The sequence below is a fragment of the Physcomitrium patens genome, chromosome 16, assembly GCF_059467195.1.
Source record: "Physcomitrium patens ecotype Gransden chromosome 16, ASM5946719v1, whole genome shotgun sequence".
NCBI classification, from domain to species: domain Eukaryota; kingdom Viridiplantae; phylum Streptophyta; class Bryopsida; order Funariales; family Funariaceae; genus Physcomitrium; species Physcomitrium patens.
Window position 1 is genome coordinate 9114930 of NC_143425.1, and position 15322 is coordinate 9130251.

A 15322-nucleotide genomic window follows, 5' to 3' on the forward strand; every position below is an offset into this window, starting at 1 on the left:
AGTCGCACGATCCTGCCCTCACCACCGGTCCTCCTCCTCGAAACAGAGAGAATCACGGTGATGGACACTCGAGGCTCTATCACCGCGAGGGCCTTTTCCCGGGTGGAATGGCTATCCCAGCTTCACACGCTTGCTGCCAAAACCGCGATGCCATGTCATCGATTTTCATCCATATATGTTGTTCAGTCCCATTGGATGGATGATATCATTAGTTTTTAAAATATCTTGTGTTGGGAAATAAAACTGGGGGCCAGGTGGAGGTCGTGATTTTTAAAAGGGAAATGAATTGATATAATCCCTGATTGACAGCCAAGTGTAATAGTAGTAGCAGTGGTGTGGCCACTTGGCTACTGTGGATACTTTGTTCCATAAAACAGTGAATAAATTAATTTTTTTAAAAATGTATTTCTGGAACATCTGAACCATTGCTCAATACAAGGTTTGCTATTCAAAAGCATGTTGGGGAGTTGAAGAAAAATCAGCATTCAAGGTTAACTTTTGTGTGGTACTTTCACCCATTAGAACAAAAATGAACCGTCGATGTAAAAGTAGTTGTAATAATGAGAAATGAACAAAATAGATTAAAGAATCTTACAAATTTTAAAGTTCTCTCTCTCTCTCTCTCTCTCTCTCTCTCCCTATATATATATATATATATATATATATACATTTATATTTAGCTAAGCATGTATTTTATAATATGATGTTGTGAGATTTTCAAGAAAAAATCTTATTTGTGCAACTTTTATAATTTGCTTTGACTTTTACATCATTAATGTCTTTTAAAAATAAATAAAATCAATGTTATTTAATAAATAATTTTTTTTTTTTTTTTTCTTATTTGAGACAGATTTGGGCTCTGCGGTTTTGGAATAATGATGGGATCAAATGCACTTTTATATATATATCATGAATAGTATTGTCTCCCAGATTTTCTATTGGGCAAGTCTCACAAAGAATTCTTGAAAAACAATTGAGAAATCATGTAACATGATTTTTTAAGTAATTATTTTAAAATAAGAAATGGAATCATCTATTTCATATTTCTCACTTTACACTATATTTCAAAGTCAAATACTTCTAAAAGAGGATTTTTTTATGCCAAGCATAAGACCTTGATAAGGCTTTCAAACCATGACCTTTCAAAATGGGCTTTTAGGGTACACACCCCATTATTCTTGTGAAAAATTTTAACAAAATAATCAAACCCATTGTTGCATGATTTTCATAATTTCAATATATAAATTGTGATATATAAGTTTAATTCGCATAAGTACAAAAAAGTTAACATGTTAAAAATAACTTTAACAATACACAATAGATGTTTGTCATTGCAAGAGTTTGAATAAGCATACTGCAGTAATCATGTTTTTTTCATTTGCTTACACTTTTGTGTTATATTCAATTTCACATTATATTATCATTGTCACAAGAGTTGATTCCTCTACTGACTTTTTAATAAAAACTAAATATTGGCATCAGAAAAAACAATTATAAGTGTTTTCTTGGTTTTTTGCACAAATAAGTGTACAAGGTAATTAAAACAATCAATAACTTCACATGATTTGTTTGTAAAGTTTGCTTCTCATATATTATTTTTACAAACAATTACAACTCAACTGTGTGTACGTAAGGGTGTAGACAATATATCCACCATTTTTTTTTGTGCATGAGACCACTTAAATGTTTTTACCATTCCAAAAATTCTGAAGTCCAAAACATATATCCAATCTCACTATTCTACATTCTACGCAGAGAAAAAAAATTCACACCATTCACAAAGACTAATTTCAGATATGAAATCGAGGCTTAAGTAACCAATTTCATTCTATTAATACACACCGCGGACCTAGACACAAGGTCCTTTTCACATTGCGAGTCACCCCAGAACCCAGAAATTTAGCCATTCATTACGCCAAAGAAACTTCCATGTGTTTTCAGCTCAAAACTGGGCTAAGCATGTATTATTCTCTGGAATAAAAACTAACCTACGAGAACACATCCCCTATTTCGAGATTTTTCCAAAAGCCCAAATCCCAATTCCAACTCTAATTCCCATGCTTTACACAATATTTGAATGTATATATCTAAAGCCATCCTTCATCAAAATTGGACCAATCCTGAAGGACCAGAGTCCAAGTCAACGCCTCGTCATCAGATCCAGTGGTGCTGGCGTAATGTAAACCGTCATTGGTGTGAACGCGAATGGGCTTCCCAACCCAGAGTATCGATATGAACATTCCCTCACAGGGAATATGCTTCTGGACTGAAAATAAAATCGTGGGATACGAGTTCGACGAAAGCGTGGGATACATACTGACGAGGACGACGGAAGTGTGATGACTAGGGGACGTAGGCGTGGAAGCTTCCGTCGGGGGGACTGGTTTCCGTCAGCTGTTCGTCACTATTTGCGTTGCCTTGAGCAGCAAGTGAGGTGAGGCGTAGTGGTTATGGCCTTGGCCGTCACGGGCGACCCTTCATGGGGAAGGGCGGTGGCGGTTGTTTGATCGGGTTCGATCGTTGCTTGCTCAGCTGATTCGGCATCCTTGGAAATCTCGTTTCTTGGTCTCTACTCTGTGACAGCGCGAAGATGAAATTTTAGCCCTGCGTGAGTCGGCTTGGGATTTATATGGAGTGCTCTCCCTGTTTAGCAATATAGGGCGTTGTCTTCACTGCTTCTACTCAGCGTCAAGTTTTCGTGAGTTAGGAGAGGGTTGAGGCGTCCGAAGCTTGGGTAGATTCTTATTCAGAGAGAGAGGGAACGAGTGTGTGCGTGTATGTGTGTGAGAAAAGGAGAGAGAGATAGAGAGAGAGAGAGGGATTATTGATTCAATTTGAGTCGGCTATTGATGGTTTGTAAAATTGTTGAGAAGGGCAACCCTCTGCTTTTGTAAAGAAGGGAATTTTGTTGTTGGGGAATTTGTAGAAGGGTAGTTGGGATTGTAGGGGAGGGTCTTCAGAATGAACAGAGGTTGGGATGGGGTTGGTTTTCGATATGAGGATGGTAACGATGGTGAGGTTAGTCTTGCTGGTGTATTACCTTCCTGGGGTTTGGGTCACGAATTTGCGGGAAAGCGCAAAGAGAGGGACAATTCGAGTGATGTTCCCGTAGGCGGGAATGGTTCTGGGGAGGTTACTAGGGTATGTATGATGAAACGCTCGAGGACGGAGGTGGAGGAGGGAAAGAAAGTTAGTGAGGGGTGCGACAGGACCCAAAACCGCGTGCACGACAGGATCCTCAAGGGGTCTTTGCGAAGTGGTAAAGCGGGAATCGTATCTCGTCACATTTGTGCCCAACTTGACAATTCGGAATCGAAGGACATGGCGCAAGAGAATTGCGCAGAACGAGCGGGGCGGGGGACCATCGACAAGTCTTGGCGGTTCATGTACTTCGAGAAAGGCAATTGGGTCAAGTACTCTGAGGAAGCCAATGCTGCTGTGTGGAAGTCGTTTAGAGCAGGCCGTTCGACGGCTGAACTCACTGTACAAAAGCGCGTGTATACGCTGAATTTCCCACAAATGGTGCAGGTGAATAAGGAAACAGGTTACGTTCGGTCGTTAGCATGGATTGACGATGCTGGGGAGATGAAGCGTCCTGCAAATCCTATCGCTGGTCCAGCTGGGTCAGGAGCGAAATCGGGTGCCTTCGGTTTTGGCATTCGGGTGAATCAGCATGGTGGAACATGGCGAGATGGTGCCACCGACTCGATTTCAAGTATTTTATTAGGGTCGGATGTTGGTCGTGGTTGTGGTTTAGGTCAATGGGCTGCTGCTGGAAATCCTGTAAGTGGAAGTGGCGACACGGGTTGTGATTCTATTGACGCGTCTGGCGACGATGAGTTTACTAAGCTCACGTTAGGTCATGTTAGCTTCAACTTCCAAGCAGATCCAGCGGACTCGAAGCCTGCCGTAGCGAGCGTGGAAGACAAGCCTCCGAAATTTGTGAACACTACTACCTTTTCGTCACAGAGGCTCGTTGGACTGGAACCTGGAGACAAAGACTTCGAGAATGTCAAAAGAATATTTCTTAGTGGAATTGGAAATTTCGCTAGTGGTACGACTGTCACTGGAATTCATTGTGACTCAAGTCCAGCAGCTGTGGCACGACGGGAAGCATTTGAAAGACAGAGGGAATTGAAGGAAAAGGTTCGTGGTAATGCAAATGTGCGGTACGGATGGCATGGGACCTCCAAGAAAGGAGTGGAAGGCATTTTTCTTCATGGTTTTGGACAACCAAAGACATCAAAAAATGGCTCTGCTTATGGAGTTGGTGTCTATCTGGCCGTGGAGAATCAATCGTTTGTCAGGTATGAGAAAGGAGCAGTTTAACGATTCCAGAAGTTTTTTCGTACTATGGTTTTGGAATGCAATGGTTAGGAACGCTGGCGTGAGATGTTGTACTTAGGTACCAATTGATGTAATTTTTTCTCCTCGGTTATTCATGGAGTGTTCTTTACGTGTGTTGCAGTGCTATTTATGCGGATAATGACGAGAATGGCGAGCAACATGTGGTGTTATGTCAGGTCATCGCAGGGAATTCCGAGCTTGTCAAGCATGGATCTGAACAATTTCATCCCAGTAGCGAATCTTTTGATACAGGGGTGGATGACACCATCTCACCGAAAAGGCTGATTGTTTGGTCTACCCATATGAATACTCATATACTGCCACTCTATGTGGTCAGCTTCAAGTTACCCCCTCGTTGGCATCAAATGATGGCCACGTTAAATAGCAAGAGAAAGGGTTCCTCCACGTTCTGCCACCCAGTCCTGGAAAAGCGTTCCTTTCCTATAAATCAGGTGAATTGCTGAACGAATCATTGATTTGTGGATTTCTGATCCCTCTGTTGGGCTTACGTAGCTTGGACACTATTGTTGCCTTCCTCTGTTGCATACGCCGTGTGCTAATGTTATTTTGTGGTCTTCATTAGTTTTGGTTGGTCTCACGATGACTTAACTCCTAGTGTGTGAGCTTGTCTGGAGCACTACGTTTCACATGTTGTCTTTTCTACTTGTCCTTTTTTGAGCTGTTCTTGTACTAATTAGTCTGTGCACTACAGACATGTGGAATGGCTGAAAATCTGCGCAACAAAGAATACGGATGTATGAATCGTCGCCAGCGTCCAACATCAGCCTTCATCAGCTTCCGTGATTTATTTGCCCTTCTTCAGCTGTTACTAACTCCAGAGCAATGTCTTGCATTGAAGAATTGCCATGTCAAATATGAGGTAATTCTTTTTCATCTTCCCCGATTATTATTTAACGTTGGTCATATATCCTTGCAAGCCATTGTATTGTATCTTCTGCTTGTGTCCTTTTCTCACATTTTTTATTTTCAATTTTGTAGGCTGGTGAAATGCCTCGTGGAATGCTTGTCCAAGAGATACAGAAGATGGTTGGAAGAGACTGTTTAATCCATGCGATACAAATGTGTCAAGGATTCCAGGAAGGCCAAGCGGCCTCAGATGTCAAGGCGCATTGAGAGAGCTACCTTCTGAGACAAGCTTTACATCGATTTTTCTGGGCGTGGATGCACTGATGTACATACCACACTGTTTTCAAGTGCTAGCCAAGAATTTCATTTGAGAAGTTGGCAATGACAATTTGCTACAAACGTAGCTATATCCTTACAAGGCGCTGCTGTTGCTTCTGTTTCATTCGTTGATGAAATGGGTGACTTTAGTTGCTGATATACTATGCGACGTGTACCTTTCAGAAGATTACCACATCCAGACGATGTAGAAAGACCTCGTGTTCGTGGAACTTTGTTTTCTTGTCAGAGATCACCCTCACTACTCATACTCGAAGACTATCTTATATAACATGGTGAAATCCTCGTTGCAACAATTGTACAGGATATTCGGTTGCTTTAACTCTGTTTTTGGCCGCTTTATGTTGTAGCTTAGAAAGCTTAGGGGGTTGAAAGGCCAAGAATGCCCAACTCCTTCGAGATTTGTCACTTCGCACTCAATATAGTATAGAGGATGTTGTTATAAAAATATGAGCCGATTCTTTGCTAAAATAGGGTTTAATTTTCACAAGCATGATAGTTATCTCATCCCAGACAGCTTTGTCAACGCGTCGGTTAAGGGCACAGGTACTTCAGTACAACAGGCTAGACTTGAGACGAACTTGCTTCCTCGCTATTGATCGATTTAGTGATCGATTTAGCTCATTCGCTCGTGTATTGTGCATGAGCATCGAAATTGTTTTATAAAATGCAGAGACTTCCCTTTTTCCATGAGTGTTAACAGACTCAGTTGCTCTTAAACGAGTGGTATGATGCTAAAACATTCGGATTCTCTCAAGACTTTTAAAATAAATGCCTTCCAGAAGTGTATTATTTTGTTCTGTTTCCCTGCACTTGGCTTGAGCAAGATTTACAACAATTTTCGTGTGTGTGTAGGGGAGATGTTATGGAGGTAGAAGAATTCAGAGGCATTCCAGAGATGATTGGCATGACGTCTTGATATGAAAAGAACCATTCCACATTGTCCCCTTCCTGCACAAATGAATATTCATTGAAGTTAGTGCGCCAGCATGGGACAGAGGAAACATGAGCAACAGAAAGGCATCATGTGTCACTTCTTCCCTTCCAATCCTCCACATATTTTCTCACCCTGCCACAATCTCAATTTCTTTCACTTGTGAGACAAATATGAAACCGGAGGCATGGGGCCAGGTTTTGAAATTCCTTAAATAATTGGTAGAAGAAGTTTGGTATTGTTAGGCAGTTAGAATGAATCAAACATCTGTTCATAACAAATTTAAGAAACTCCGTGAAACTACTTTGATCACGAGTGTCAAAGGAAGAGGAGGATGGTTTAGATGATTGTGTTTGTAGAAAGCTAGAGGACAGTCTGTAAAGATGTGTTCGAGTGTGGGAATTTTCACTGGAGAGTGTTAGCAAAGGTGGGTGGAACAAAAAATTGGAAACTCTAAGATACCATGTTTTAATGAATTCTCTTTGTTAGCAAAGGAGGGGGAAGATGGTTTCTCTCATGCATTGGTGGATGCAAAAAAAGGGCAGATGGAATGAATTGTTCCTAAACTCTCATATGTGTTTTTTCTCCACTCAATTGTGGATGTGGTCCAATATGTCTATCATGTTAGTAGCTTAGAGAAGATTGTGGGTAGTAATTCTTATTCATTTGGAAAAGAAAGTATATCATTAGAATAGTTTCTTCCTATTTGAGGTTCATCCATGAAGTAAGGCAAGGTATGATACAACCCAAATTATTGTGCAAGACATTAGATTAGCACATTTAACACATTTTTAACAATCCATTGAAACTTTCCACGAATTTATGGTCAAATTCATACAAATTGAGCAAAATGACATAAATTCGTATATTCTTTTGGTAAATGATTTACATTCTATCTTTATTACTTAATCCATGAAGTAAGGTAAGATATAATACAACCATTTTCTATGTATAGCCACATATATTTTTAATCTCTTAAATTCAACTTTATTTGTATTATTATAAAAGTTGTTATTTTATTTTATTTTACATTAAGTGTATTTTAATCCAAAAAAATGTTAGCTAAACAATTGTTTCTACATTAACATAAAATAACTATAATTTTATGAGTATAAAACGTGTACATATCAAAAAAATCTAATGAAAAACATGCAAATAATAACTACTTCTATTATATTTGTTTTTTAAAGAAATAATTCATCTAAATTTATCCTCGTGTTTTTGATAGCATAGACCTTAAAAACCAATATTACATAGAATATAACATACTTTACAATTAATTTACTTGTACACTTAATGCTATTAGAGAAACATATTTGCACATTGATGATTTTTTTCATATATTATGAAAATGATAGTTTTTATATTGTAGTTGCAATCAACAAATAAATTATATAAGAAAAATATTTGCAATATTATTTAAATGCATTGATAGACAATTAGTTTTATAATTTTTTTAAGTAAACATCTTATAAGAATTAAAAAAATATATATTTTAAAAATACGGCTATTTTTTTCTATCTTTTAACAACTATCTTTTAACCTGGTCTTTTTATTTAAAGATTATTTAACATACAAAACTATATTATAAATTAAAATCAATTCATATTATTTTTACTTGTTACATAAATATTCATAATTATATAAGTAACTTCTACATGTTATTTTAAATTTTAATATATATATATATATATATATATATATAGTGCAAAGTAGAATTTAAATAAACTAAGCTTGTACTAACATACTAAAAGTAATAAGTATGCATCTTCAAGGTATAAATGGTAGTAGTAGAAAACACACTACAAATCATAAATAAAAATTTCAAATAAGTTGTAACTTAATACCTATTACAATTACTAAGTAGGTAGAAGAATTATAGATATATACCACTAAAGAAAATAATAATAATAACAATAATAATACCAAGTATACATAGACTTCTAACAAATCCAAGGCTAATTAGGCCTCTTTTATTAATAATTTGTGATAAAATTCAAAAAATACTATAAAAAGTCTATAACAAATATACAAATTAAACCATGTATAATTACTATAAATTGTGTTAATCTACAACTAAAGAAGTAAGAAAACATCCTAAAATTTCTTCCAAAGTTTCAATTTGAATAACATGAGTCTTTTTTGGATTTTGAAGTATTTAACACAATAAGACTTAAATAGGAATTCAAAGACCTTAAGAACCCTCTTGCGTCAAGGACATAAATTACAAACAACCAAAGAATCAATGTATTCTTGTGTCACTAGAAAAGAGCCAAAAATCACTCTAAAATAGTATAATATTAAAACTATAATGACTATTACTAAAGGCACAAAGACTAGAGACTCTTGAAACAAGACCAAGAATAAGAAATACATTAATAAGAATAAAAAAACCTTCACTTTTCCAACATGTTTCCAACTTACAAGTCACATGTCTGATTTGCAAGATGACATTTCTATAACTGTGCCATATAATCAACTTATATGATAAGTGACTAATATATGCAATATGCTATCAACTTGTTGAGTAAGTTTTTAACCTACCAATCATCTATTAACATTTAGAAAATCAAATCCAAGTCCATGAAGCTTTTAAGAAGATTTTCTATAAGATATTATCAAAATTTAATTACTTCTACTTCTACCTAATTCTTCTAATCTAGATAATTTTTAATGTAAATATGTATGCTTGTAACATCTTGCAAAACTTCTTACTTGACTTAGAACCTAAGTCAATAATTGTAGTGCAACTATGTCCCACAACAAAACTTAAGATAGATAACTATATTATTGATAAATACCACTCTTTTGTTTTACAAAGCTTTTGTAATCTTTATACTAAGATGTTACATTTAGATTGTAAAACAAGTTCTATTAGCATATTGATTTAATATACAAGCTATGATTTTATAATATCTACTACATTTAAATAATTTGTAGCCACCACCACTTACATTGATATACATGTTAATAATATAAATATAAAATTTATATTTTTATATTTTTTATTAAAATAATTAGATATAATTAATGATTAAGTATAATATGAAAGGATATAAAATATTAAGTTTTATATTTATTTTATACATACTAAAATTTATTTTTAAGTTCTTCATATAATAAAAAATAAATGGTATGAGGTATTTAAAAACACTTATTTTTTCAAATACATGATATCAAGGACATGAATCTTAAAAAAAGAAATCTGTTATATATTCTTTTTTTATTCAAAAGAACTAAAAAGTCACTCAAAAATGATATAGTACTAAACTAGAATGATTATTGTCAAAGATAAGAAGACTAAATAGTCTTGAAATAAGACTAAGGACTAGAAAGGCATTGACAAGAGTGAAGAGTGCTTTACTCTTGACTCCATATGTACTATCTAATTAAGAGCTACATAGTGATGTTCTATAAGATCTCTAACATGTGTTGACTTTGCTAGACACATGTTTTAACTTGTAAGGTAAGTTTTCTACATGTGCGCCACATAATTAACTTGTTCTACAAGCTATCAATATATGTGACACATGGTTAACTTATTGATCAAGGTTCTAACTTACCAATCAACTACAAACACATGTAAAGTCAAAACTAAGTTTATGAAGCTTCTAAGAAGCTTTTCTATAAGATATTGTGAAATTAATTTACATTTATCTATTTCTACTTAATTATATAAATAATTATTGAAATAAATACATATATACATGACATTATTCCTTCTTCTAGAGACAAGTTCTATGAAGAGTGGTGATCATCTTGTTATTCTTCATGTTAATTTTGATAGATATTTTCAATAATTATTTATATAATTAAGTAGAAATAGATAAATGTAAATTAATTTCACAATATCTTATAGAAAAGCTTCAACTCTCTTTGCAATATTTGCAAGATTCTTTACTGGCTCCCATGTGCATTTACTAATATCATATCCATGCCTATGAATAAGATATTTTGACCTATTTTGATGCCACTTTAAATCTAAGATTTCTTCTATCTCAAATTTTTGATTAATATTCACTTCTATAGGAAGAGGTGGCATTTATCTTCTTTTCAAGATATTCATTATTTTATATGGATTAAGAAGATACATGTAGAATACATAATGGATCTTTATAGAATTTGATAAATGTAATCAATAAGTAACATGATTGACTTATTCTCAGATAAAAAAAGCTTTAAGTTTACAATAGTCCAACATATTAGAAGAATAAGTAGTTTTGATATTACAACAAAATAACCATACCTTATTGCCTATGTTGAATTATAGTTGTTTTTTGCAATAGGTATCTATATTATTTTTTTTATTATTCTTAAACTTCTTTTAATTGCACCTTTATTGTTGCACATAGCTTTGACAAATGATTTGTTAAATCTTTTATTGCACAATTATCAACTTTTAAAAAATCAAAAGTATCAAGTCATGAATGATAACCATAATTAACAAAAAAAGATATTTATTGATTAAAAGAATGTACCAAATTATTGTGTGTAAACTCTACCAATCACAAAAAATTTATCTAGTCATCTTGATGATAATTGACAATATACTTCAAATTTTACTCTAAAACTTAATTCACTCGTCTTATTTGTCCATCAATTTGAAGATGAAAAGTTGAAGAGAGCTTTATATCCACCTTTAAAATTCTAAAAATAATTCTAAAAATTCTTGATAAAAATTAAGTCCTTCAATCCAAAAAAATATCTTTAAACAATCCATGATATTGATAGATATTGTCAAGAAAAAGCTGATTTATTTCTTTACTTTTGATAGATTTTGTTCATAATATAAAATATGCTACCTTAGTAAAATGATCTATTATCACAAATATAGAATCATATAAACCTAAGACTAAAAGATTCATGATAAAATCCATAGAAATAAAAGACCATGGTTGTCCTAGAATAAGTTATGGCTAAAGAAGTCTATAAGTTCAATGACGAGGAATTTTGGATTTTAAACAAATATTACATAATTATACAATGTCTTTGACTGTCTTCTATATTTAAAGCCACCAAAAATCTTAAGATATTACCTCTAAAGTCTTAGTGTATTCAAAATATCTAGTTGTTGAAAAGTCATTATAAGCTTAAAAAACATGTAATTATGCTTTATCTTTTAGAATGTATAATTACTCCTAAAAATAGAATAAATTATTTTTGAATTCAAATATAAAAGTATCATGAGACTTAGAAGATTTATTCTTGATAAAAATGTCTAAAAAATATATTTAACAAATCTTATTATTTTTTAGATCAATAAGTAATCTTCAAATCCAATCTTAATAAAAACATACTCCAATGGACTTGATATGATTTAAAATATGTACCAATATTAAATATTTAAGATTCTTATAATTTATATATATGGTGATTAGACTTGACGTGCTTTCTAGATAATGATGCTATTTTTAAAATGAATCCACAATTACAAGAAGCTTTTTATCATGGATCTCATAGTTAATCTCGGCTACTAAAAAGTTTGTGGAATGAAAAGCTACTAGGTAGAGCTTGTCATCTGCTTCTATTTGTGACAAAAAAATACCTATAATAAAGTTTAAAGCATCTATTTTCATGTAGAATGCCTTAAAAAAATCAATACAATACAAAATTGGTATAAAAATAAATGTTGTCTTTAAAGCTTTAAAAGATGCTTCAATTTTTTTACATTCTTCTTTTCAAAAATATTTTAGAAATCTTGATACTAGCTAGGAATATCACTTGACATCTTTCTACTATCAAAAATAGGCATAGTACATAGAATAAAAGATGACATTTCTTTTGCAGCAGTAATAAAAGCTTTTGTACATGTCAATAAGGATTTGGATTTATTAAAATTATGTATTTTTATTTGATTAATAAAATTTTGAATCAAATCAAAATTAAAGATACAAGAAATCTAATTTATTTGATGATTATATTTTTTTAACCATGATAGTTTTAAAATAATTAAATTGGATAAAAATCTTATCACATTAAATATTACTATGTTAAATAATGATCTTTAATTGCTACATCTAAAAGAATAGTCCCATATATAACATCTGTAGAAGATATTAAACAACCATCTATAACTTCTATATGTAAAATTTTAGTTTTCTTGATTAATAATATCTCTTATTTTTTGACAAAGTCTTCATCTATAAAAATAGGGTGAGACTCTTAAATCTAACAAGGCTAAGATCTTGTGATTTTTAAATCCTAAATAAACTTATATTGAAAAACAAGGTGAAAGATTTGAAAAAAAAATAGGACCTTTAGTAGGTGTTCTACAAGATTCCAACTACATAATTTCTATTGTAATTAAAAAAAACTCATTTTTTGATATATTTTTTTCTTTGGCAACCACATTCCTCATTTTATGATTGCATTACTTCTTTGGAGAATATTGAGAAATGTACTTGGATTTTCCATAATATAAAATCAAAACTTTTTGATAACAATATTTTTTTTCTAGTTCAATAAAAAATTTAAAACATATTGTATCAATTTTCATAGGCTTTGTCTTGAATAAGTAAGTTTCTAAAAACTTAGAAGAAGTTACTATAGCTTCACTTGCACTTCTTTAATTAAATATTTTATTTTTGATACCTTTTAAAGAATTGATTGTTGCATGTAATGGCTTAAGCAATAAATTGCTTCAATAAATCTACTCTTAGCATTTTCAACAATAAATCTTTGACATTATCTTTTAATCCATATCAAAAAAAGTTGATATGGGCTTTGTTATTCCAATCAACATTGTAAGTAAAATTTTGGAGTTCAATAACATATGTAATAGCTGAACATGATTCTTATCATAGTAATATAAGCTTGGTTTCTACTATCATTTTTTGATCAATTTTTCTAATTATAGCCATAAATACTTTGTACAATAAATTCAAATCATAAAGTAGTTGTGAATCTTTTTTTTTATTTTTTTTAATCAAAGGAACAAACCAAAAGAAAGCATTGTCTAATAGAAGTGTGTCTATGAATTGAACTTAAGTAAATCTATGAAGATATTAGAAAGGATACAAACTTAAATAAAGCTATGAAGATATTAGAAAGGATACAACCTTAAATAAAGCTTAACTTATTACAAACATCATCAAAATTTTGATCTTATTCTGTTAAACTTTTGATGCATATTAATCTTTACATCTCTTATACTTCTAAAAACTAAACATTCTGAATTTGGTTCTGAGATTGATCTACTTGTTTCCTTCAACTACACAATTTTTAGGCATAGACTCTAAACTTCTTCTATATGTGTAGGAATAATACTTCCATGATTCATATTAGAAATACTTGAGATTTTCATTCTTAGAATATTAAAAAGATTGTCAAAATCTATAATAGTTGTAAATCTATTTTCACTTCCATTAAGTATAAAAGCTATAATATTTTTTTCTATAGATAATTCAAACAAATTTAAAAAATTAAAATAAAAAAAAGATAATTTGTAACCTCTAATTGTCACAAACATATACATTTACTTCAATAGTTACTTATATGATTAGGTAGAAGTAGGTAAATATAGATTAATTTCATAAAGTCTTTTACAGAAGCTTCTTAGAAACTTTATAGATGCGGTTTTTACTTTAGATGTGTTTGTAGATTAAAAACTTGGCCAACAAGATAACCATGTATTAGTAGCTTATAGAACAAGTTAACTTCATATAATAGCTTGTGGAACAAGCTAACTATGTAGCACATATATAGATAACTTGCTTTATAAGTTAAGACATGTGGCTAATAAAGTAAAGGCATTTTGAAGGTCCGAAGGACATTACCACGTAGCTCCTAGTTATAAGTATATAAGAAAGTAAGAATGAAGCCTTCTTCACTCTTGTCAATGCCTTTCTAGTTCTTAGTCTTCTTCCTAGACTTTCTAATCTTCTTGTTTTTGGCAATAACTATTATAGTTTGATATTACATCACCTTTTGAGTGACTTTTTATTTCTCTTCAATGATACAAAAATGTATTGAGGATTATCTTTCTTCAAGATTCATGTCCTTGACAGTTTGACAAGAATGCTAACATATTGTTTCTATCTTGTTTTAGAAGTGAGTAGATAATCCTACCTCTATTGTTATGTTTTGAAGGTTGTAAACTATGCACCTTTAAACAAAAAATCTTATTTTTTAACATTGATCTTTTTCTTAGAAGGTAGTGGATTATCCCTCTTTATAAAAAAATTTATTAGAAGTTGTAGATTACCCTCCACTAATTTAACTTTTTGGATTTGTTTGAATTATCTATAAAAAGAAAGATTATTGATTCTACTTCTAGTAGAAGTGAGAATAGAGTTGCAATTATTGCTGATCTTCATAAGCTTGTGAATACTCTTAGGATAGAAATTTTATGCATCACCAACGTCAATCATGGGAGCACTACTTCTATATCCATGAAAAAAGTCTAAAGTCTATATCAAGAAATTGTGCAATTGAGGGAAACAAGTTGATCAACTTTACAACTAAATTCAGGGGGTCTTGTTCTATAAGCTAAAGAGAGGTAAGAATCAATATACTCAAGAAGTTTGATGGAACAAGATCAAAATTTTGAGGGTTTTTACAACAAATTAGGCTTTACTTAAGATTACATCCTTTTGAATATACTGATGGATTTGCTCAAGTCGGCTTCGTAGGTGCACTTCTATTTGGAAATACTCTTTCTTTGTTTGCATCTTTGATAAAAAAGGATTCCCGACTTCTTTATGATTTAAATTTATTCTTAGAAGTGTGTATGGCTACATTTAGAGAAAGTGATCAAGAATAGGTAACAGAGATCAAACTCTTATCTATATGACAAGGATCACGATCAGCCACTACATATGTTGCTAGATTCCAAAATCT

General features: G+C 32.3%; 1 protein-coding gene across 1 annotated transcript; it reads left to right on the forward strand.

The window, feature by feature from the left end:
- Positions 1-2640: 2640 nt before the first annotated feature.
- LOC112293651 (inactive poly [ADP-ribose] polymerase RCD1) lies at positions 2641-6238 on the forward strand. Its single transcript, XM_024543331.3, has 4 exons — positions 2641-4307; positions 4469-4799; positions 5060-5227; positions 5347-6238. The coding sequence occupies exons 1-4, from the start codon at positions 2962-2964 to the stop codon at positions 5479-5481; spliced, it is 1980 nt and encodes a 659-aa protein (XP_024399099.1). The 5' UTR covers positions 2641-2961; the 3' UTR covers positions 5482-6238.
- The last annotated feature ends 9084 nt before the right edge of the window (positions 6239-15322 follow it).